The following is a 24,803-nucleotide window of genomic DNA, read 5'->3' on the forward strand; positions in this document are numbered from 1 at the left end:
TTCCAGTTTCTAGTACTGTCTCTCCCAAACTCCCGTGTGTATAATTAATTACCTTGTATTGATTTATATTTCTTTATATTCATTCTCTTTATATTTCAACTTGAAATATCGCCTGTTGTCTCCTGTTTTAGAATGTAAGCTTCTTGAGAATAAGAATTGTTTCAAGAGTTGACTGCTGTTTGGTCAAATTATATTTAAAGAATATTGTGTAGATTATTTTGAAGCAGAGAGATTTGAGGGAGGGAGATAAATTATGGGCCTTCAGCAGTAATCCAAGCAATACTTTAAAGGGAACAAGAAAGATGGAGAGCACAGAAGGGAAAAGTATACACCTGAGACAGCATGGTGTTAAGATTCCTGGGAAGGGGCATATGGTTGTGATTGTGGGCAAGTTAAGGGGAAAGGCTTACTTGTTAGAATTTAATATTCCAGAAACAGATCCAATCTTTTCTTTCATTTTCCATTATGAGTTAATTAGAAAAAACTGAAGGCTGTAAACTCTATAAAAGTACATTTTGAATCTTAAAAATCTTATCTGGAAATAAAGATTAATTGTTTTTGCCTTGTATGATTTTTTTTTTTCCAGCTTGTTCAGATGTAGGTTTTTGTTATAATAATTTGTTTTTTGCTTTTCTTAGGTCAGGATGCTGTTTTTCAGTGCCTTGGAGAAAATATCCTTCAAAATGCCTTTGATGGCTACAATGCATGTATCTTTGCCTATGGACAAACTGGTAAGGCTACATTACATGACACTTTATAAGCAAATGGGAGAATAGGAAATAAAATGAAAACATGCTTATTTACAGAGAAAATTAGTCAATGTTACTCTTTAGAGAGATATATAAAAAGGGAAAAGGTTTTTGGTTTTTTGGCCTATATGTCATTTCATATAAAATGGCAAAATGGCAAAATTTATTTTCCACATGAAAGCATGGAAATATAACTTTTTTTTTCACTTTTTCCCTTTTTTCTTTTTTTAAATTATAGCTTTTTATTTACAAGTTATATGAATGAGTAATTTTTCAGCATTGACAATTTCACCTTTTGTTCCAATTTTTTCCCTCCTTTCCCCTCACCCCCTCCCCCATGACAGATTGACCAATACATATTAAATATGTTAAAGTATAAATGAAATACAATATAAATATACATGTCCAAACAGTTATTTTGCTGTACAAAAAGAATCGGACTTTGAAATAGTATACAATTAGCCTGTGAAGGAAATCAAAAATGCAGGCCAACAAAAATAGAGGGATTGGGAATTCTATGTAGTGGTTCATAGTCATCTCACAGAGTTCTTTCACTGGGTGTAGCTCATTCATTACTGCTCTATTGGAACTGATTTGGTTCATCTCATTGCTGAAGATGGCCATGTCCATCAGAATTGATCATCATATAGTATTGTTGTTGAAGTATATAATGATCTTCTGGTCCTGCTCATTCCACTCAGCATCAGTTCATGTAAATCTCTCCAGGCCTTTCTGAAATCATCCTGCTGGTCACTTCTTACAGAACAATAATATTCCATAACATTCATGTATCACAATTTATTCAGCCATTCTCCAATTGATGGGCATCCACTCAGTTTCCAGTTTCTGGCCACTACAAAGAGGGCTGCCACAAATATTCTTGCACATACAGGTCCCTTTCCCTTCTTTAAAATCTCTTTGCGGTATAAGCCCAGTAGAAACACTGCTGGATCAAAGGGTTTGCACAATTTGATAACTTTTTGAACATAGTTCCAAAGTGCTCTCCAAAATGGCTGGATGTATCCACAATTCCACCAACAATGTATCAGTGTCCCAGTTTTCTCACATCCTCTCCAACATTCTGCACTATCTTTTCCTGTCATTCTAGCCAATCTGACAGGTATATAATGGTATCTCAGAGTTGTCTTAATTTGCAGGAAATATAACTTCTGTTGCCCCCTAGCCTAATATATGATTCAGCATAACTTGACCTGTTTATAACAGAATCTATCTAATGCTACATAATCAGTAACTGTGATCATCTCTAATTTAATAAAAAACACTATGTAACAATAAATTTTTGTGGTAAATAGGAAATTAAGTTTAGTTTTAAGCATATTGATTGTTATAATGTGTCCTTTTTTGGGGGGTGGGGGTGGTATTTTGTTTTTCCCCAATTCCATGTAAAAACAATTTTTGACATTTATTTTTACATTTTTGAAATCCAAATTCTTTCCCTTTCTCCCTCTCTATCTACTTCATTGAGAAGGCAAGCAATTTGATTTAGGTTATTTATGTATGGTCATAAAATATTTTCATGTTAATCATATAACGTTTTACATCTTGTAAATCATTCTTTCTTCATGATTCTGTGATCATTTACTGTTAGGGTCAGTTGTGTTTGTGTGAGGGTAGAGGACAGAGGGAGTGTGATTTGTCCAGTGATCTGTGGGAGAACTGCTATTGTATTTTGTAAGTAGTATTTTATTTTTTCCTATTAGATATAAAGATAATTTTCAACATTTATTTTTTATAAGATTTTAAATTTGAATTTTTTTCTCCCTCCCTACTTCCTATCCACAAGATGGCAAGCAATTTGATATATGTTATGCATGTGCAATCATATTAAGCACATTTCCATATTAGTCATGTTGTGAAAGAAGAAACAAAACAAAAAGGAAAAGCCAAAAAAAAAAAAAAAAAAAAAAGTGAAAATAGTATGCTTCAATCTGCATCCAGACTCAATAGTTCTTTCTCTGGGATATGGATATCATTTTCCATCATGAGATCTTTGGAATTGTTTTGGATCATTGTATTGCTTAGAAGAGCTAAGTCAGTTATAATTGATTATTGTACAATGTTGCTGTTACCACGTACAGTATTCTGGTTCTGCTGACTTCACAGCATCAGTTCATGTAAGTTTTTCTAGGTTTTTCTGAAATCAGCCCTTTATCAGAGAAATGTGCTATCAAGATTGTTTCCCATCTTTTTGCTTTCCTTCTGATCTTGGTTGCATTGATTCTATTTGTGTAAAAACTTTTTAATTTAATCAGAATTATCCATTTTTCATTTCATAATATTCTCTATCTCTTGTTTGGTCATAAATTTTTCTCTTGCCTATAAATCTAATAGATAAACTTTTTTTCTCTTTTAGATTTGTTTATCGTGTCATCCTTATGTCTAAATAAATCATGTATCCATTTTTGTCTTGTCTTGGTATGTGGTGTGAAATAGTCTGTGCCTAGTTTCTGCGAAACTATTTTCTTATTTTCCCAACCGTTTTTGTCAAATAGTAAATTCTTATCCCAGAAGCTGGAGTCTTTAGGTTTATCAAATAGGAGAGTACTATAATCAGTTATTACTGTGTCTTCTCTACCTGATCTTAATTTTTTTGCTTGCTAATTTTTTATTATATTATCCATTAATAACTTTATATATATGTGTGTGTGTATGTATACACATATATACATACATATACATATATATATATATACACACATACACACACACACACATATATATAAACTTTTGTTTGGATCTTTTTTAAGACTTGCAGTGCTCCTAAGAAGTTCAGAAACACATGAGTCTATTGCTTTATAAAGCATAAACTAATCTGAAGGCTGTGTATTGCTAATTACCAACTTTTGAATAAATTGTTTCTCTAAAACCTAAAAACAAACAAAAAAACCCAAAAAAATTTTCAATATGAGATAAGGAAAACTTTATATGTTACAGTTTGCCAATAAGTAAGTATACCTGTCCAAAGATTAAAAGTACTATTCCTTCTCTTCCCCCACAAGAACATGCTTGAGTAGGATATTTATGAAATCTTTTAAAATAGTTTTGGCAAGTGGAAGACCTCTTAAATGAACATATATAGTTTTGATTATTGCTACTTTATAATATAATTTTAGATGTGGTACTACTAAGCCACTTTTCTTTGTTTTTTTTTCCCCATTAATTCTCTTGATATTTTTGAACTTTTATTTTTCCAGATGGATTTTGTTATTATTTTTTCTAGCTTTATAAAAATGTTGTGGAATTTTGATAGCTAGGGCACTGAATAAATAAATTTAAATGGAATTATTTTATTATTTTAATTAGGCCTATCCGTAAGCAATTGATATTTCCAGTTGTTTAGATCTGACTTTATGTGAAAAATATTTTATCATATTCTTTAAATGTTTGATAAAGTTTATTTGTAAGTCCATCTGGTAATGGAGATTTTTTTCTTAGGAAGTTCATGGACGGTTTGTTATATTTCTTTTTCTTAAACAGGGTTATTTAGCACCAGCCCTGAAGTCAGGAGAACTTGAGTTCAATTTGGTCTCAGACACTTAACACTTCCTAGCTAGGTGACCCTGGACAAGTCACTTAACCCCAATTGCCTCAGGGGGGGAAAATAATAAATTAGGATTAAGTATTTTATGTCCTCTTATAATCATTTGAACAATTTATATTTTTGTAAATATTCATCCATTTCACTTAAATTTGTTGGCATACAGTTGGGTAAAATATCTTTTAATTATTGCTTTAATTTCTTCTTCATTGGTAGTAAGTTCTCCCTTTTCATTTTTGATATTAGTAACTTAGTTTTCTTTTTTTTCCCCATCAAATAGACAGTGGTGCATCTGGTTTTTGTTTTTTTCATAAAATCAACTCTGTAGTTGTATTTATTAGCTCAACAATTTCCTTGCTTTTAATTATATCAATCTCTCCTTTGATTTTCAGAATTAATAATTTGGTGTTTGATTGGGGATTTTTAATGTTCTTTTTTCTAGCTTTTTGAATTGTATTTCCAAATCATTGGTCTTCTCTTTCTCTATTTTATTCATTTAAGAATTTAGAGATATAATTTCCCCTAAGTTCTATTTGTCGACATTCCATAAATTTTGGTATGTTATCGTATGGTGATGGTTCTCTCTGGGAGAAAGCAGGTTCTCGGGGAGGTTTTCTGGAGGCAGCCTTAGTTTCAGTTGAAAGTAATAATCACCCAAAATGCAGCCAGGTGTTAAAAGTTCAGATCTTTTATTGTCTCCAGTGTAGCCCGGTTAGCTTAGAGGCCTATCTCTCTGCTTGGTTCCAAGAGCTCCCTCCGAAAGTCTCCAGATCCAAAGGTTTGTCCTTCAGTCCAGCCATCACAAAGGTGAATCTGTCTTGCCTCTGAGAGAGGGCTTCTGGCTCTCAGTCTCCCAGAGTGCTCCTCTCAGACCCCAGTCAATATTCCAAAGTAACTCTCTAACCCAAAATAACTCTCTTGCAAGAGAGAGCTTCTGGCTGAACTCTCTTGATGCTCCCCTCTCAATCTAATTCAGCTGAACTCCCCTAACTGAGCCTCTGTTTTCTTCTTATATATCAGAGAGTGGGATTATGGGTTTTCTCCCATAGTGCTCTCTGGCCCTAAGAGCTTCAGGGGAGGTGTGAATTCACAAAGTTACAAAGTTTATTTTGTGAAGTTCCCATACTTGTGAACTCCAATGAGTATTAAATACTTCTTGCTTATATGAGCTCTCTAACAGTGTGAGTACAAGCATTGTTTCTATTAGTTCTACTTAGTACCTTGTTTCAGGTTCTGGCCTAAAACATCTCCTTATAAGATCAGATCAATGGTACTGAACCATGCTAAATTAGATAATTATTGTCTCTATCAACTCTAATGACTTAACAGTTTGTAAAGATTCCAACATTATCTCATTATTGTCTTTCTGTTGGATGAAATTACTGATTATTATTTCTTTGATTTGTTATTTAACCTATTCATTCTTTAGGATTAGACTATTTAGTTTCCAGTTAATTTTTGATGGCTCTTTTTACATATAATTTTTATTGCATTAAAATCTGAAAAGAATGCATTTAGTATTTTCACTTCTGTGCATTTGATTATGAGTCTTTTATGCCTTAATTCATGATCAGTTTTTATCTAGGTGCCATTTACTGCTGAAAGGCATATTTTTTTGTATACCCCTTCAGTTTAGAGATCTGTCATCTTAATTTTTTTATTAATTCTAATTTACCTCCTTAACTTCTTTCTTGTTTATTTTGTGGTTAGATTTATCTAGTTCTGAAGTCCCCACTAATATAGTTTTGCTGTTTATTTCTTCCTGTAACTCATTTTAATTCTCCATTAAAAATTTGGATGCTATATTACTTTGTGCATCTGTTTATTATTGTCTGTGATACTTTTTAAGAAGATGTAGTTTCCTTCCTTGTCTCTCTTAATTGGATCTATTTTTGCTTTTGCTTTGTCTTGTAGCAGAGATAGCAATCCTCTTGCTTTTTTTTTTTTTTTTATCATATTCACATTCACAGTTTCTCCCACCCCATTTATACTTTCCCCCCCTCTCTTTCCTTTCACCCTCTTGCTCCTCATCTATGTATTATTTTTGACCAGCTCTTCCCTCATTCTGCCTTCCCTTCTAATCAGTCCTCCTTTTTTCTTTTCCTCTTCCCCTCCTATTTCCTGTAGGGTAAGATGGATTTCTTTACCCAACTATGCTCATCTCATCCCTTCTTTGCCTCTACTGTAATATGTCTTTCATGTCTCTTCATATGATGTAATGTATCCCATTCTGCCTCTACCTTCCTCTTCTTCCAATATTCTTTTTTTTCACCCCTTAATTACAATTTTTAAAAATCATCACATCTAAGTCAATTCATACCCACATCTTCTATCTAAGTATATTTCTAACTGCCCTAATAGATGTACAGTTCTTAAGAGTTACAACTTTTATCTTTTCATGTAGGGATACAAACAGTTTAACCTTATTGAATACTATGTATTTTTTCCTTTCCTCTTTACCTTTTTGTGCTTCTCTTAAGTCTTGTATTGGAAGATTGAATTTTCTCTCACCAATGGTCTTTTCATCAGGAAAGTTTGAAAGTCCCTTATTTCTTTGAATGTTCAATTTCCCCCTCTAAAAGATGATGCCTCTTGCTTGTAACCCAAGCTCCTTTGCCTTCCAGAATGTCATATTCTAAGTCCTCTGAGTCTGTAATATTGAAGCTGCTACATTCTGTGTAATTCTGACTATGACTTCTAGATATTTGAATTGTTTCTTTCTGACTGCTTACAGCATTTTCTTCTTGGATTTGGCTACCAGTATTCTTTGGAATTTTCATTTTGGGATTTCTTTTAGGAGTTGTTGAATGGATTCTTTAAATTATTAATTTACTCTCTGGTTCTAGGGCATCAGGGCAGTTTTTCTTGCTTGAAAAGATGCTGTCCAGTTCTCTCTTTGATCATGATTTTCAGGTAGTCCAATAATTCTTAAATTAACTTTCCTTGCTCTGTTTTCTAGGTCAGTTGTTTTTTCAACGAGGTGTTTTATATTTTCTTCTATTTTTTCATTCTTTTGATTTTTTTTTTTTAATTCTTGATGTCTGAGAGTTATTAGCTTCTCCTTTCCCATTTCTAATTTTTTTAAGGAGTTATTTTCTTCCATCAATATTTGTGCTTTCTTTTTCAAGCTATTGACTCTTTTTTCATAATTCTCTTGCATAATTCTTATTTCTTTTCCTAGTTTTTCTTCTATCTCTCTGACTTGATTTTTTAAATCCTTAGGGAGCTCTTTCAAGAAGACTTATTAGATTTGAGAGCTCAGACAACTTTCTGGTTTCTCTCTGCCAACTTGGCTCCTCTCCCTTGCTCTTGTACTTATTTAGAAGTAAAAAGTTGTCATCCTTAGAAAATCTAATTAGTGTTTTCAATTTGGAAGGATATTCTTGGTTTTTTGAAGAAAGTCTTCCATATTGGTTGCTTATTCTTTATTTAACTTGAAGTAATATTTGGTTATTTTTACATGTAAATTTTATCAGAGAAAATCTATTTTTTTTAAATTAAGAATTCTCCTCTTCCATATGTTTGTTAGTGAAGCTTGTGATTCATTATCATTATCACTATCAGCAAGCATTATTGATAGTCTATCCTTGTATTTTTGGATCTACTAGAAATATGTTATAACACTGGAGAGCCTAACCTTCCAAAAGAAACTATTATGACTGTTTTTTCTTTTTTTTTTTAGGGTCTGGAAAATCTTACACAATGATGGGTACTGCTGACCAACCTGGATTAATCCCAAGACTTTGCAGTGGTCTTTTTGAAAGAAGTCAGAAAGAGGAGAATGAAGAGCAGAGTTTTAAAGTTGAAGTATCCTACATGGAAATCTATAATGAGAAAGTTAGAGACCTCTTGGATCCCAAAGGGTACAGAAATTTTAATCAAATAGTATTATGTGACCGCCATTTCATTCAGACTATCTTATTTATTTAATTGGCTTGGGAAAAGTGGCACTTTCATAATGAAAATCCATTTGGAATTTATTATCTTTGAGTTGATCTTACATTTTAAAATATATTTGCACTACAATAAATTTTTATTTGACATATGTTAGATTTGCAATTAAATACCTTGGAACAGATAAAGAAGAATAAGTGCAGGAGATATGAGACATGTACAGAAATAAATAAAAAGGTTATCATGAAAATTCAAGGGGGAAAGGCATTAAATGCTTTGCAGGTTTAGAAGATGGAGAGATGACTCAGAGGGTCTCAAAAACCTTCATGGAGGAGAAACCATTTAAGTTAGACATTAAAAGAGGAGCAGGAATAAGTTAAACTAGAAATGTATTGTGAAAACAATATAAAATAAAGATAGAGAGAAAAGATAGTAAGTGCTTTATAAGCTTGATTGTATAGTTTGCATGGAATGAGGGTGCACATTAGAACAGCAGGTTTGGTGCTTAGTTTTGGAGATGTCTGAATGCTTTGTAAAATAATCAAAATTGGAGCTGCTAGATGGTTCAAAAAAGCTCTGGAATCAAAGACCTGAGTTCAAATTTGGGTTTAGACACTTGGCAAGTCACTTAACCCCAATGGATTCATACCCACTCAATCTTTTCCCCTGCCCACAAAACAACAAACCAAAATTTTATTTGGTGGGTAGTAGTAGCTAGTGAATACTTTTGAGTAGGGGTTGGCATAATCAAAGCTACAGTTAGTAGTGACTTGGGACCTCTTTTCACACTTCAGTCTTGGTGGATAGACATCTGAGATAAAAGTACAGCTTTTACTGGGAGGGAAATTTGGGACCCTGAGTAGAGGGGATAAATAAAAATGTGTGTTTGAGTGTTTATTCAAATTTTTTGTTTCTCATTGTTACTCCCAGTTTTCTAATATAAAATACAATAATAAATTATTTAAATTAGCACATAAGCAACTGATACCTTAAAATAACATCCATCTTTATGAATGCAAATAGAAATTGGAGAAAGCCATGACTACCAATGTGGGTCAAAGACAAAATTATAGTGACTATTGCTTATGTATTACTTTAAAGTTTTAAAAATGCTTTGTTTGCCTATTTTGTCTCATTTGGACCTTACAGCAACCTATTTTATAAATGAGGAAGCTGTTTGAGTTGATGTCTTCTTGTATTTAGTTGATTCACAGATCTAGCAGTTCCATTTGTCCTGTAAGGGCTCTAATTAAAGTTGGTGAAGTGATTGAAACTCTTGTAAAACTAAGATGTAATGTGACTAGAGAATTGCGAATTGAATTATTTAGATGCAAGTAAGTGAAGAAGGAAGGTTGTAGAGCAGCACAATTGTGAGAGCAGTGATAAAAGGGATTGATATTTCGATTGCTTGATTGAATAATGGAAGGGATCAGAATGAAATCTGAGAGAAGAGAAAAATTGATACCACACTACCTCCATGGGGCTGTGGGTATATTAGCTTGTAAACTGAAGTGGAGTGCAAGCCCTGTTATTCTGTGTTTCTATTGCAAGCTGAGCCTGAAAGATGAAATAAAAACTTAACTTCAGAATAAGAAAACTGTGCTGTTTATTTGGTAAGTTACTGAATAGATGTAAACTTGAAGGAAAGAATCAAACAAATTATATCATTGTCTTGTTCGTGACAGTCATGGAAATGTTATAGAAGGGAGTTTTTTCCTAGCCCAGAATGTTAATTGTTATAACAGAATAATATTGGTGGAGAACCTATGACCCACTGCCTCTTGAGTCCAACAATTTCATCCATCTCAGAGGGCAAGTCTAAAGAGATGCTCTACTCTTTTGTAATTTTACTTACAAAATTACAATAAACCTCACAGTTTTTAGTTTTAAAAAGTGTTAAGTGATGCTTGAGTGTTTTGAATCTGAGTGTTGGTGTTTATACTGTTGTATATGTCTTTATCTTTAAGATTTCTTTAGATCTTTTCTTTCTCTTTTTCTATTTCTTTCTGTTATTTTTTTTTCTTAATTTATTTCCAATTATAACATAGTACTGAAGTGTTCTACCTGTTTTGTCATTTTTCTTGATGGAAGCCTCATGGTTGCTGTTATGACATAAGGGAAAAAAAGCAGACAAATGAAATATTGAGTACTTTTGCCCAAATTAACTAGATACTAGTTTATTTATGTGACTCTCAAATGATATTTTTCTCTTTAATTCACTTCCTACCTATAGAATATACCATTACCAATACTGACATAAAGCATGTAATCTTATTGTTTCTTGTTCTTAGATATTGTTAAAAGCAAAAACATGAAAAAGGAGTCTGGAGAAAACTGTGGAATGGCATCATGTTTGCAAAAATATCAATCCCTAATTAATTACAATTTGAATGTTTGATAGCAAAACCCAACAATAAAATATTAACATAACAGTAATAGTAACTAACATTTCTATAGTGCCACCTATATGCTAAGCATTATGCTAAATGTTTTATAATTATTATCTTATTTGCTCTTATAACAACTCTGGGAAGTAGAAACTATTATTTTCTCCATTTTACAGAAGGATTAAACTAAGGCAAACAGATTAAATGACTTGTCCAGGTTCACAGAGCTAGTCAGTTTCTGAATTTGGATTTGAACTCAGGTCTCTCTGATTTCAGGCCCTGTGCTTTTATCTACTGCTCCTCCTAGCTGCCTCATTCAAGGGTAAAAAATACTCTTTCATTTCCAGTTTAAAAAAGTACAACAAAATAAAGTGAGATTTAAAAATGGATTTCTGTGAGAATATTAAATTATTACATGCAGAAATTATTACAATGCTTAATTATTGAAGCTAAAAAACACAGATGGAAATATTGAGATTTTTAACAAAGGAGGAAACATGAGAAAAGATGGTTATTTTTTTCCCCTTGCTTTTCATTAGAATGATATGAATGAAAAGAAAGAAACCCATCAGGGATTAATTATAAATAATTTCTAAAATATTCCAAATTACAATAATTAAAAAAATTATAGGCCAAAAGATTTATATTAGTATTATATATGTCTTTTAAATCTGTGGTTAAAAGTAGTAATTTATTTTCCTAATGGTAACTGTGAAGTATTGAAAGATGTTGAATTACTGGAAAAAAATATTCAGTTATATTTTATCAGCTAACATTTATTAAAGCTCTACTTTGTGATAGACACTTTGTTAGCTCCCAGGGATACCAGTGCAAAGAATGAAATGATCCTTACTCTCAAAATGCTTATATTCTACTTATATACATATGCATAAAATCATAAACAGAAAAATGCAAAATAGACATGAAATAGTTTATGGAAGGGGAACACTTATAGTGGAGGAAATTTAAAAATCCTTCATGTAAAAGGTATAGTACAATACATTTATTGAGCTCCTAATATGTGTCAGGCACTGTGTTAAACACTAAATATACAAATAAGAAAAAGGAAAAAGAATCCCTGCCTTTGAGGAACTTTTTTTTTTTTTTTAATGGGGGAATACAATACACAAAAGGAAGCTAAAAACTGGGATAGTGGGATGGCGTAGGGGGCGACACAAGGCACCAAGATGATAAAGAGGTGTAATGATTATGAAATTAATCCAAGCAGATTAGCTCGTGGGAAAGATGAGCCATTTGAAGTACTGGGTTATCTTCAAAGAGAGGCTTTGGGAGGAGATTTCTGCTCTGACTTCCAGTCTTCCAATCAGAGAGACAGAGGCAGCCTATGAAATGTGAAGGTAGTGCTTCAATTATGTCTTGTAGAAATGAGAGATTCTGGGATGCTTACCCAAAGAAAAGCAGGACAAGGGACCATGCAAAAACATTTGGCTAGGCTGAAGATTGATGCTTGCAGAGTTATTTGCATTGGAGCTAGAAACTTGATTGAGGTCAGATTGTAAAGGACTCTGAAAAATTTTTATTAAGGTTTTTTTTTTTTTTTATCCTGACAATAATAGAGAGACACTACAGAATCCCATCATCAAATTTGCACTAAAGGAGATTGTTATAATAGTGTTGTGGCAGATGGATTAGAGTGAGAAGATCATTTTGGGGGCCATTGTCATTATCCTTAAAAGTATTTTTAAAGTGTTACTTTTTAGTCTGGATAGCAGTCCCCTTTAAGTCAAAGAACTTCAGAACTCATCAGATTCTCTATTTGATATCTATTCTCTAGCCTCAAGGTCCCAGTGGTGGGTCCTCACCTAGGTACTCTGTTTCCAGTATGAGTAGAGCTCATAGCAACTAAGCTCAGGTGGATTCTTAAGCAAAACAAACAAATCCAGCCAGCTTATCAAACTTAAGAACAGCTGTGATGCATGTCTCCTCATGGTTATTTTCTTTTTAAAAATTCTGAAGTAACCCTGCTTCCTCCCTCTCCCCCCCAAATGTTTCTATGACACATCGGAACATAAAAGAAAAATTTTTATAAAACCATAAATCTTTTATCTTGAATGTTTTAAACACATAATAAATTCTACACATGGGATTGCTAGGTGGCACAGTAAATAGACATCCAGCCCTGAAGTCAGGAGCACCTGAGTTCTAATGTGGTCTCAGACACTTAACACTTACTAGCTGTGTGACCCTGAGCAAGTCACTTAACCCCAATTGCCTCAGAGGGGAAAATTTCTACACATTACTTTCAAAACTGCTGGTTGTCTGTGTTCTCTTCAGTACTTTTTTCTCCTGTGAATTTTTAAGCAATATGTTTGTAACTCTTTTTTCATCACTACTGTTGCTAACCACCCCTTTCCCCACTTGTTTTATTGTAGGTTGTAAGGAGACATGACCTACTTGCACTGATCAGAATTCTCAAGTGTCTTTTTTTTTTTTTTAAAGAAATTAATTTTAAAAAATATTTAAAAATATTTTAGGATCTGAACTTTTTTAAAGCCTCTGTGCATACCTCATCTTAACAGTTTTTACTCTTGAAGTGGATAGCATTTTCCCTTCATCAGTTCTTTATGGTTGATTAGAGTCTCAGCTGCTTGTACTACTCATTCAGCTTGCCTGTAGTTTCTCCCATTTTCTTATGACTTCTTTAAAAGTATTCCATTATCACCATTCTTGGGGGTCTCTTTTGGAGAAAGATTCTGATCTCAGGACCTTTTTCTATGGAATAAAGAAGCTAAGGAAAAGAAGGATATAAGAAGCTCTATAGCTTTCATCTGTACAACTTCTAATGTCTGTATATTGTGGAAACAGAATTTCTAAACTTAGACATAATTTAAATTAGAATAGTCTTAAGAACAAAGTTGAGCCAGTGAGATTGGATAATTCTCAAGATAACTGATACCAGTGACAATAATGAATGAAAAAATTTTAGATTTTAGATTTACAATGAATTTTTATTGAATATCTGATGTTTGTATGACAGTGTATAGTGTGCTTCATAGATATTTGGGTTTATTGATTTTGCATTGTCAGCATTCCTTTTTCTTGGTAAAGTCATTCTTCAGTTTTCCTTTGAAGTGATCTACACCCTCATTACAAAATACTTCTGTCAGTTTGCATTTTGGGGTTCTAGACAGCATAAATTCTACCAGGGTCAGCCCAAGTGGTTTCTATCTATTTGAATCTTTGTTGAATTGAGAATTCTTTTTTATGAACCTTTTTGAATTTATCTTTTTGAGAATAGAATACTAAAATTAGTTGTTTATTTTTAGGTGAATTACTGTTTTTTGTTTTTTGTTAACAGAAGCCGTCAAACCTTGAAAGTCAGAGAACACAGTGTACTGGGTCCTTATGTGGATGGGCTTTCTAAACTGGCTGTCACAAGTTACAAGGTAAAGATCATTTATGTGAACTCTTCTAATTCATCATTATTTATGTTTTGTTATTTCAGCTTTTCCTGTAACTGATTGTAACTTTTAGAGAAGGAGGCATCATTAGGAAACAAAACCTGTATACTGGTATCATGTAATAAAAAGCTGGTCCTCCTACCATAATTATATATATATATATATATTTTTTTTTTTGATGCGAAGAATCCAGAAAATTTATCTAGATTTATTTAACTAGATGTGAGAGACAAGGAAATTGGGAACCATGAGGGTAACTACATGGTTTTGAACAAACCAGAAAAATTTGTAGTAGATAAGTTTAATTAAATAAAAGAAGAACAAGTTATATTTAAATTGCCAATAAAATATTCAAGAAGATATGACCCCATCTAACTAAGAGAGAATTTACTTCTAATTATATGTAAAGAGAATCTAATCTAGGTGAATTCTAGTCCTGAAATCATTAAGCGCTAACTTTTGGAAATTCCTCCATTGTTCAAGAGGAATGATTTGACTGGAGATTTGTCCAGATAGCTAGAAGTAGTCTAACCTCAAAATCAAGCCACATTCTCTCTCTCTTTTTTTTTTTTTAAATAACTTTATATTGACAGAACCCATGCCAGAGTAATTTTTTATAGCATTATTCCTTGCACTCACTTCTGTTCCATTTTTTCCCTTCCCTCCCTCCACCCTCTCCCCTAGATGGAAAGCAGTCCTTTACACGTTGAATAGGTTACAGTATATCCTAAATACAATATATGTGTGTAGAACCGAACAGTTTTCTTGTTGTACAGGGAGAATTGGAGTCAGAAGGTATAAATATCCCGGGAAGAAAAACAAAAATGCAAGCAGTTTATATTCATTTCCCAGTGTTCTTTCTTTGGGTGTAGCTGCTTCTGCCCATCCTTGATCAATTGAAACTGAATTAGCTCTCTTTATCGAAGAGATCCATTCCCTCAGAATACATCCTCATACAGTATCATTGTTGAGGTATATAATGATCTCCTGGTTCTGCTCATTTCACTTAGCATCAGTTCATGTAAGTCTCGCCAGTCCTCTCTGTATTCATCCTGCTGGTCATTCCTTACAGAACAATAATATTCCATAACATTCATATACCACAATTTACTCAATCATTCTCCAATTGATGGGCATCCATTCAGTTTCCAGTTTCTAGCCACTACAAACAGGGCTGCCACAAACATTTTGGCACATACAGGTCCCTTTCCCTTCTGTAGTATCTCTCTGGGGCATAAGCCCAGTAGAAACACTGCTGGATCAAAGGGTATGCACAGTTTGAAACTTTTTGAGCATAGTTCCAAATTGCTCTCCAGAATGGCTGGATGTGTTCACAATTCCACTACCATAATTATCTTTAAAGATATTTTGATTTTTAGAAATCAGATACTTGATCAGATAGTGGTAGGTAAATGTGGGCTAAATCAGATGGTAAATAAGACTTAGCATCATCATACCTTAAATCAATAATTTTCACCTGCTGGCTTTTTGGCTTTTATTTTGCTTATCTTCTCATTTTCCTATTCTCAAACCCTGTTTATGTGGCCTTTTATAGTTATTGTTTATGTTTCTCGGGAATGCCTTTCTATGTCATGTTGAGTAGTTTTCCTCAAAAATCCTTTTTCTCATTGTCTTCATTTGAAAATTGTGTTTTGTTACAATATCATAATACTGAATATCTGTCTGCGCAACAAGAAATTATTGAATCCAAATGAGGAACTGGGAATCATAAACTATTCTGTTTCTTGAAAAATTCATTCAGATAGAATATGGAGAATTTAAGGAGTTCTTCAGATTGGGACTTTATTTTTTTCAATGATTTAATATAATTTAACTTAAGGCCTCTTTTTCTGCTTGGTTTACTTTTTAGTTTCTTATCTCTGTGTGTGTGTAAGGCCTATTTAAAAACTTTTGTTATAGGTAAGATTATTTCTTACAAAATTTTTACTCTGTTCAGCATGTTAAACAGTCCTTGAATTTGTTCATTTCCATATCAGCGAGCAATGAAATGCATAATGTAGCTATAATGTAATTATATATTTTATTAAATAAAAATTGGAAACATGGATTACTCCACAACTCATGTTTATTTCACTGGATTATTTTTATTATTAACACTTATTAGGGTTTTTTTTGTTTGTTTGCTTTTTTTTGTTTTTTTGCTTGGGCAATAGGAGTTAAGTGACTTGCTCAGGATCACACAGCTAGGAAATGTTAAGTGTCTGAGACCATTTGAACTCAGGTTCTCCTGACTTCAGGGCTGGTGTTCTATCCATTGCGCCACCTTGCTGCCCCTCACTTATTAGTTTTTTATTAATGTCTGTTGTGTCTCCAAATTGCAAAATAATTATTTTATTCAATGGATCTTAGCTGCTTCTTCTCTAGAGCTCAAAAAACCCTAAATAATCCCCCTTTTCTCTTTCTCGGTTTTCTAATCTCTGAGGCAGAGGTTCCTTTTCTTACGAAGACTACTTTATCTTTTTTGGATCCTGGATCTCCTTTCCAGTTATTTATATATAATAATATAATTATAATAATAAATATAAATATTTATATATAAAAAATCAGATTTCTTTTTTTTATGTGTCCATTGTCATTTCATTTAGCCTCTCTGACCTCCAGTTTCCTCTTTGGTAAAATAGTTGTTATAAGGCTGTTGTGAGAGTCACCTGGAATATTAATATATGCAAAGTACATTAAAAACAGTAAAGAAAAATATAAATGTCATATACATTTTTATTATTAGAAGCGATTTTTGTTATAGATTAGACTTTTTGACCCCTGAGATAAATTCCAACTTTGAAACCCAGTGACCAGATGTGAGGCCTTGAACTGTCATTTGCTGGCTCTAAGACTGAATGTTTTTCACTTAATGAGTAGAATTAATATTTTCATTGGAATTGGAATAATAATACCTGTCCTTTTTGTCACATGGGATTATTTTTAGACTGAAACAAGATAAGGTTTACAAAAGTGCTTTGAAGAATCCTCCTTCCATACCATTGTAATTTCATTTACTTTGAAACTTTGATTTGAAATTAAGACCTACAGTATTTCAGTATTTTATTTTCTTTATGGGATTAACAAATCTTTCATTATTCAGAAAAGAACAGAAACAATTATATATGAAACTGTGAACTATTAGAAGCATATATTTAATTTGAATTAAGTTTTTTCAGTAATGAGACTTTTTTTTTCTCTCCCAAATATTGCCCCACTGGATTAAAAATAAAAATCCAAATCATAAATATGCAGAGTCAAACAAAACAAATTTCTATATTGACCTCATCTAAAAATGTATGTTTCCCTCTGCATCTTGAGTTCATTACTAATCTGTCAGGAATTGAAGGAGCATTCTTCATCATCAGTCCTCTGAAGTCATGTGGATCATTTTGTTAGTTAGCGTTCTTAAATCTTTAAAATTATTAATTTTTACAATATTGCTGTTATATAAATTGACCTCCTGATTCTGTTCACTTCATTTCTTATCAGTTCATACAAATCTCAAGATTTTGGAGGAATACCTGCTGCTCTGAGCAAAGTAGAGATAGAGGGGAGCAGTGTTTTAACTTACTATAAATGTATTAATTTTAATGAATTTTATGAGCATTTCATTCTATTCCAATTCTAAACTAGAATTATTAGACTGGCTTAAGGCAGGCCTGGCCTGTAACAACTGGAGAATAAAAAGTTCAGTGTTCAGAAGAATTAAAGGAAGGTTTATTGGAGGGCTTTGAGTACTTTAGTCAGTCTTTGGATGTGTGTTGTTCAGTTGTGTCTGATTCTCTATGACCACATTTTTTAGTTTTCTTGGTAAAGAAATTGGCCATTTCCTTCTCTAGCTCATTTTACAGATAAGGAAAGTGAGGCAAAGAGTTAAGTGACTTGTCCAGAGTCACCCAGCAAAGAAGTGTTGGATTTGAAAACAGGTCTTCTTCCCCCAGGCCAGGTCTACTGCACCACCCAGCTGCCCCCTTTATAGGGTAGGTAGAACCAGTGTCTAACCAGTTTTACAGCAGTCCATCGCCCTTGTTGGGAGTCTCCTGTATTCCTATTAGGAGAGCAGCCATCAAAGACCTGAGCATAGAGGTAGGAGGTCCCCCCACATCAGGCTGAGCCCTGGGGCAGGCATTGCTCTGGTGGTCTGAAGGTTTTACGCCTTTCTTCCAGCCCCTCCCACGTTTATCCTAGTAGACTTTTTCAGATGTTTTGCCAAAAGATTTTGCTGGATCTGCTCTCAAAGACTTGGATTCTAAGGCTAGTTCTGCCCCATGATATTTGGGTAACTTCACACGAGCAACTCAGTTTCTCTGGCCTACTGTGCTAACCTTTGCTATGACTTGGCTTCTTGCTGTGATTCTAGACATGCCGGGTTTACCAGGTACTGACTGACAAAAAAAGGCCATTGGGATAATTTGATATGCTTCCTTGTCATGAAACTGTACTGACTCCTAGTGATCTGGCTTGGCTTTTTTATTTGTGTATATGTATATATGTTTAATAGTCTGTTCAGGAACTTTCTTTAGAAAGGAAGGAATGAAACAAGGAAGGGAAGAAAAAGAAAGAAAGAAAAAAGAAGTGAGGAAGGATTGTGTTTCTATGAAGTGAATCTAAGAGAAGCTTTGACTCTTAATCATCTATCATCTTTCTATCTGTCTACCTATCACCTATTTATCTAGAGATTCAAGATGAGTTAGTTCTTAACACTAGAATAAAGCCAGTGTTAGATCAAGCAGTGGTTGATTGATTTTTTGTATTTGGATGTTTCATTAATAACATGTTTTTATATTTAAGCCAGAGCTATTAATGAAGAGGTACTTTTTTCCTTTAAAAAAAATTGCTATAAGAGTTGTTTAATCTCTTTCTGTTCTTTAGAAAAATAGGAGGCAGAGTAGGAGTCAATAACTTTAATATAAAAAAATTTGCTTACATTTCAATTCTAGTTCATATTTGTAAAACTGAAGGTCCTGTTTTGTTTCTTGGTTATAAAAATTTGCCTGCATCTTATTCATATTGTTTTTTTTTATCACTTAAAGGTTATCTGTAAAGAATAGAACATATTTAATCTTCATACATGTTACTCTTCTTACCACCTCAAAATAAAAAAAAATCATTATTACTTAAATTTTGGGCTCCTAATTCTATTAATTTTAATCTCTCTGTATTCCAAAAAATAGCATTTCATTTCTCCAGAACTCATATCTAATATTAAAGCTTTTTGGAGAGAGTGCCAGGCCCCAAACAACATTTCTAACATACATTAGTAGTATGATTTTGAGTATAACTACTCAATATGAGTCAATAGATCTCATATGGTAGAAACCACCTTAACAGATAACTTTAGAAAAATTTGAAAAACAGAAGTAAGAAATGTCAAAAGTTGAACTAATTTCAGAAAAGATAGATATTTATATATTTGTACGTGTCTTGTATTTTATTTATAGTTTTACAATGAAACTATCAGTGGATACTTTCTTGGGTGGTGCATTTTGAAAAGATAAAACATTTTTATAAGCAAATGAGCTGTTTGTTTTGGTGAGGTATTTTGATACTTCTATAGAGTGTTCTTTGAATAAACAGTCAAATGAATCATCTAATGTTTTAAAATTTCTGTGTAGGATATCGAATCCTTGATGTCAGAAGGCAATAAGTCCCGAACAGTTGCTGCAACCAATATGAACGAGGAAAGCAGTCGATCACATGCTGTCTTCAAAATCATTCTGACCCATACTTTGTATGATGTGCAATCTGGGGTAAGTGCATCGTTGTTATTATTCATATATAAGGCCTATTTTTGTTCCTGGTGTGAAATCATTTATTTCTTTCTCCACTTAGGTAGTAAAGGATCATAGATTTAAGATTTTTTTTTTTTTAACGTTTAATAACTTTTTATTGACAGAACCCATGCCAGGGTAATTTTTTACAGCATTATCCCTTGCACTCACTTCTATTCCGATTTTTCCCCTCCCTCCCTCCACCCCCTCCCTGAGATGGCAAGCAGTCCTATATATGTTAGATATGTTGCAGTATATCCTAGATACAATATATGTTTGCAGAACCAAACAGTTCTCTTGTTGCACAGGGAGAATTGGATTCAGAAGGTATAAATAACTTGGGAAGAAAAACAAAAATGCAAGCAGTTTATATTCATTTCCCAGTGTTCTTTCTTTGGGTGTAGCTGCTTCTGTTCATCTTTGATCAGTTGAAACTGAATTAGCTCTCTTTCTCGAAGAGATCCACTTCCATCAGAATACATCCTCAAACAGTATCATTGTTGAGGTATATAATGATCTCCTGGTTCTGCTCATTTCACTTAGCATCAGTTCATGTAAGTCTCGCCAATCCTCTCTGTATTCATCCTGCTGGTCATTCCTTACAGAACAATAATATTCCATAACATTCATATACCACAATTTACTCAACCATTCTCCAGTTGATGGGCATCCATTCATTTTCCAGCTTCTGGCCACTACAAACAGGACTGCCACAAACATTTTGGCACATACAGGTCCCTTTCCCTTCTTTAGTATCTCTTTGGGGTATAAGCCCAGTAGAAACACTGCTGGATCAAAGGGTATGCACAGTTTGATAACTTTTTGAGCATAGTTCCAAATTGCTCTCCAGAATGGCTGGATGTGTTCACAATTCCACCAACAATGTATCAGTGTCCCTGTTTTCCCACATCACCTCCAACATTCCGCATTATCTTTCCCTGTCACTCTAGCCAATCTGACAGGTGTGTAGTGGTATCCCAGTTGTCTTAATTTGCCTTTCTCTGATTAATAATGATTTGGAGCATATTTTCATATGTCTATAGTTTCAATTTCTTCATCTGAGAATTGTCTGTTCATATCCTTTGACCATTTATCAATTGGAGAATGGCTTTTTTATAAATTAGAGTCAATTCTCTATATATTTTGGAAATGAGGCCTTTATCAGAACCTTTGACTGTAAAAATGTTTTCCCAGTTTATTGTTTCTCTTCTAATCTTGTCTGCATTAGTTTTGTTTATACAAAAACTTTTCAATTTGATATAATCAAAATTTTCTATTTTGTGGTCAATAGTGATCTCTAGTTCTTCTTTGGTCATAAATTCCTTCCTCTTCCACAGTTCTGAGAGGTAAACTATCCTATACTCTTCCAATTTATTTATAACTTCATTCTTTATGCCTAGGTCATGAACCCATTTTGACCTTATCTTGGTGTACGGTGTTAAGTGTGGGTCAATGCCTAGTTTCTGCCATACTAATTTCCAATTTTCCCAGCAATTTTTGTCAAATAATGCATTCTTATCCCCAAAACTGGGATCTTTGGGTTTGTCAAACACTATATTATTAAAGTTATTGGCTGTTTTGTCCTTTGAACCTAACCTATTCCATTGATCAACTAGTCTATTTCTTAGCCAATACCAGATGGTTTTAGTAACTGCTGCTTTATAATATAATTTTAGATCTGGTACAGCTAGGCCACCTTCATTTGTATGATGTGCAATCTGGGGTAAGTGCATCGTTGTTATTATTCATGTACAAGGCCTATTTTTCTTCTTGGTGTGAAATCATTCAATTCTTTCTCCACTTATGTAGTAAAGGATCATAGATTTAAGATTGTAAAAAAACTTTAGAGGCCAACTAATTTTAACTACTTTATTTTTGAGATGAGGAGGCTTCATTGTAAAAAACTTCAGTCTTTTGTCTAAGTAGCAAGTAAGTAGTAGAGGAAACATTTGAACTCAGGTCTCAAATCCCAGAATCATTGCATTTTGCATTGCCCATGATAAGCAAAAGATTTTTTTAAAAGATAAAATCTGAGCCAGTCATGTATATAAATTTAAATTGCTGAGATGGCTAATTTGAAAAACATTGATATGAATGTGTGAACAAAATTATATCAGGTTTAATGGTGATAATTAAGAACAATTACCCTTCCAAAAATAGTAAAACTGAGTTTGTATAAAGCTTGAGAAGACAGGAAGTGTGAACTAAGGAAAATCAATTCTAGGTTGCATATTTTGCTAAGGCACTGTGCAAAATTTCCCAGCAGCTCTCCACATTTTAATGGGATCAAGTTTTAGTCGTTTTATTTGAAAAGAGGGTGATATGTTATAACGTCATTTTAGACTAGCTGAAAAGTTCCTAGGGAGTTGGAAGTGATATTTGAATGTGAATATTGTCCTAATAACCTTTTAAAAAAACTTATTCAGAAATTTATTCAGTACCAATTCTTGTTTTTCTCTCCTTTGTAAAATGAAGAAAAATTTCCCTTACCCTTGTTGAATGATTTCAGATGTGGTAAAGCTAAAATAAAGGCCTTGGCCATTCAATTAAGTAAACTCAGCAGAAATTCCTTTAGCACCTAATATGTTCAAAGCATTTTAGAAAAAAAGAAAACAAAACAATACTCACTACATTTTAGGATAAATATTTTGATATCTAATTTAAATATAAAGCAAAATTATACTGTATCATTTTGATGAGGACAAATTCAGTTGATGCCTGCCTTTCTGGTAGTCATATTACATTGTCTACTGTTTCTGAGAGGGGTTTGATACTTGGCAGTAGGTTGTCATAGTCTCTATAGTTGCTTTTAAATGGATATGTGTAAATGGTTCGTCTCATCTTTTTGTAAGTTATGTCCTAAAATTTTAGGTTTGTTTTCATGATTCATTTTTGTTTTAGAAGATATAGCTTTGCTAGTCCTTCTCAGATGTGGAGGCAGCTTTATGTACTTAAAACTATTACCCTTAAGCTCTAATTGGCACTAACCAAATGGGAAAGGCTTTGAGTGTAGGTCCTGTGACAAATGTATTTACAATAATCTGGCTAAATTGAGAGAGTCATTTTGCCTAAAGATTGATCACCACATATTTTTTGACTACAGCAATTCAGGAGCCTATCTGCTATGAGTACTTGGAGCAATTGTGATCTAATTCTCTGGAGAGTAGGGAGAGGATCCATTCCAATGAAATCAAAGCTGTTTTGAAGAGTTGAATTAAGAATTTCAACTAAACTGGTATTCTCCCTACACCAGCTTTCTTGTTCACTTGTTTCTGCCTCTACATCCTTTGGTACTACCAAAGTGGAAGGTGTTCAGTGCAACATTGTGGGCCATTTTGTATTTTACTTTGTTTCGTGAGTTGCCGTGGCTGTCACCAAGAGGCCAGTCTCCTGCTCAAAAAACAGTCCCAGTCTTATGTCAGAATTCTATCTGAAACTCTCCCAGCATGATGGAATATGCTATAGTTGATGCTCTGCTGCCTCTGTCTAAATAAGCTTTACTTTCATCCCTCAATGAGGCATCAGAGTAGGACTTGGTAGAAGAACTAAATATTGCAGAAATCCACAAAGTTATTGAGTTTATTTATGAATGTTTATCTGTAATTTTAAAATATAAAACCCAAATTTTATGTTTAAATATTAAAGGCCCTCTGTCCTCTTTTATAGGCAAGTTAATTTTGATAAATTAATGGGCTTCTATCTTTAGCAAAGACACCATCTCTCGTATATTTTTTCCAAGTGTTTCTGCCTATTCATTATTGTTTAATGTTTTTTCTAAGCAACTCCTTAAAACTTTTAAAATAGTTGAAATTCCAAATGGTAGCTTAATGTGTTCATTTATAATAGTAAGTGTTAATTTTTACCTGTTTTTAAGAAAAAACACAAGAAATTTGGTTTGTAAATCTTCCAGGGAGGATATAATCTGCTTCTTTTTGTACAAATGACTTTGAATTCTGTTTATCAAAACAGGACCAACTAATTTTTTTTGCTGTTTGTCTTTTTCTTCAGACATCAGGAGAGAAAGTGGGCAAACTAAGTCTAGTCGACTTAGCAGGCAGTGAAAGAGCCACAAAAACAGGAGCTGCAGGTGACAGGCTGAAGGAAGGAAGCAACATTAACAAGTAAGGGTTTTAGAAGCTCACTTTCCTATTTTGTTGGTAAGCAGCTTTGAAAACTGGATTTTTTTTTTTTAAATTTCAACATGGTTTCTATTAAAGTTTAAAGTATCAAATGGATGGATCTGGGAGCTGGGAATCATTGTTATTCTTTAGTTACAAAAATGGATCTTTTGACCCCATTTCCAGTGCCAACTGAGCTTTTACTATTTTCTAGAGGGAGATGATATATTTATACCAATCCATCCTTACTATCTCCAGATTTTCTTCTTCTTCTTCTTTTTTTTTTGAGGGTGGCGTGGGTTTGAATTTTAGTCCAATAGTCTTGGAATATAGTAAGCTGATTGGTCTGTATAAAGATGTATTCTTTAGACTTAATGTCCTTCACAGCCCTATTCATTAATTAATTGAATGTATTCTAATCATAATCAACTCATTTTTATTTGATCTTCATTGAACAATGAGTACTTCATAATGTTAATGGAATATGTTCTATTCAATAATTTCTTCCTGGGGTTTTCTTAATTCTGCTATGCTTTGTTTTTTGTGGAATTTAACAAGCCAGGTTTGAAGCTCATGATTAATAAATATATCCTCCATGGGGATTGACCCTGACTCGCTGAACTAATAGGGCAAGTTTTCACCTTTCCAAGTTTACCTGCAATATTTCTATAATCAGTTTACTTCCATTCCTTGTTCGGTACTACTTCTCTTATCTCTTTTGAATTAGAGATGTGAAGGTAATCCATCATATCTCTCTGACCAACCATGTTCTAAATGGGACTGTTAATCACAGGTTAGCCCTTTTTGCCTACTGATTGTCAGGTAGTGATAGGACAGCTTTCTCTGTACTATATTCATGCTTAATTCCAGTTAGTGAAAAATATAGACAACTTTTTAAAA

The 24,803-nt window shown here is 33.2% G+C and overlaps 1 protein-coding gene across 1 annotated transcript in view; it reads left to right on the forward strand.

Moving 5' to 3' along the window:
• The window catches only part of KIF13B (kinesin family member 13B), a 249,415-nt gene that overhangs the window by 88,608 nt on the left and 136,004 nt on the right, over positions 1–24,803 (forward strand). Inside the window, exons 5-9 of the mRNA XM_051975736.1 lie at positions 639–731; positions 7,991–8,171; positions 13,909–13,996; positions 19,630–19,764; positions 23,794–23,906. Coding sequence (XP_051831696.1) covers positions 639–731; positions 7,991–8,171; positions 13,909–13,996; positions 19,630–19,764; positions 23,794–23,906 — 610 coding nt within the window. The remainder of the gene's footprint in view (positions 1–638; positions 732–7,990; positions 8,172–13,908; positions 13,997–19,629; positions 19,765–23,793; positions 23,907–24,803) is intronic.

Source organism: Antechinus flavipes, chromosome 2, assembly GCF_016432865.1.
Source record: "Antechinus flavipes isolate AdamAnt ecotype Samford, QLD, Australia chromosome 2, AdamAnt_v2, whole genome shotgun sequence".
NCBI classification, from domain to species: Eukaryota; Metazoa; Chordata; class Mammalia; order Dasyuromorphia; family Dasyuridae; genus Antechinus; species Antechinus flavipes.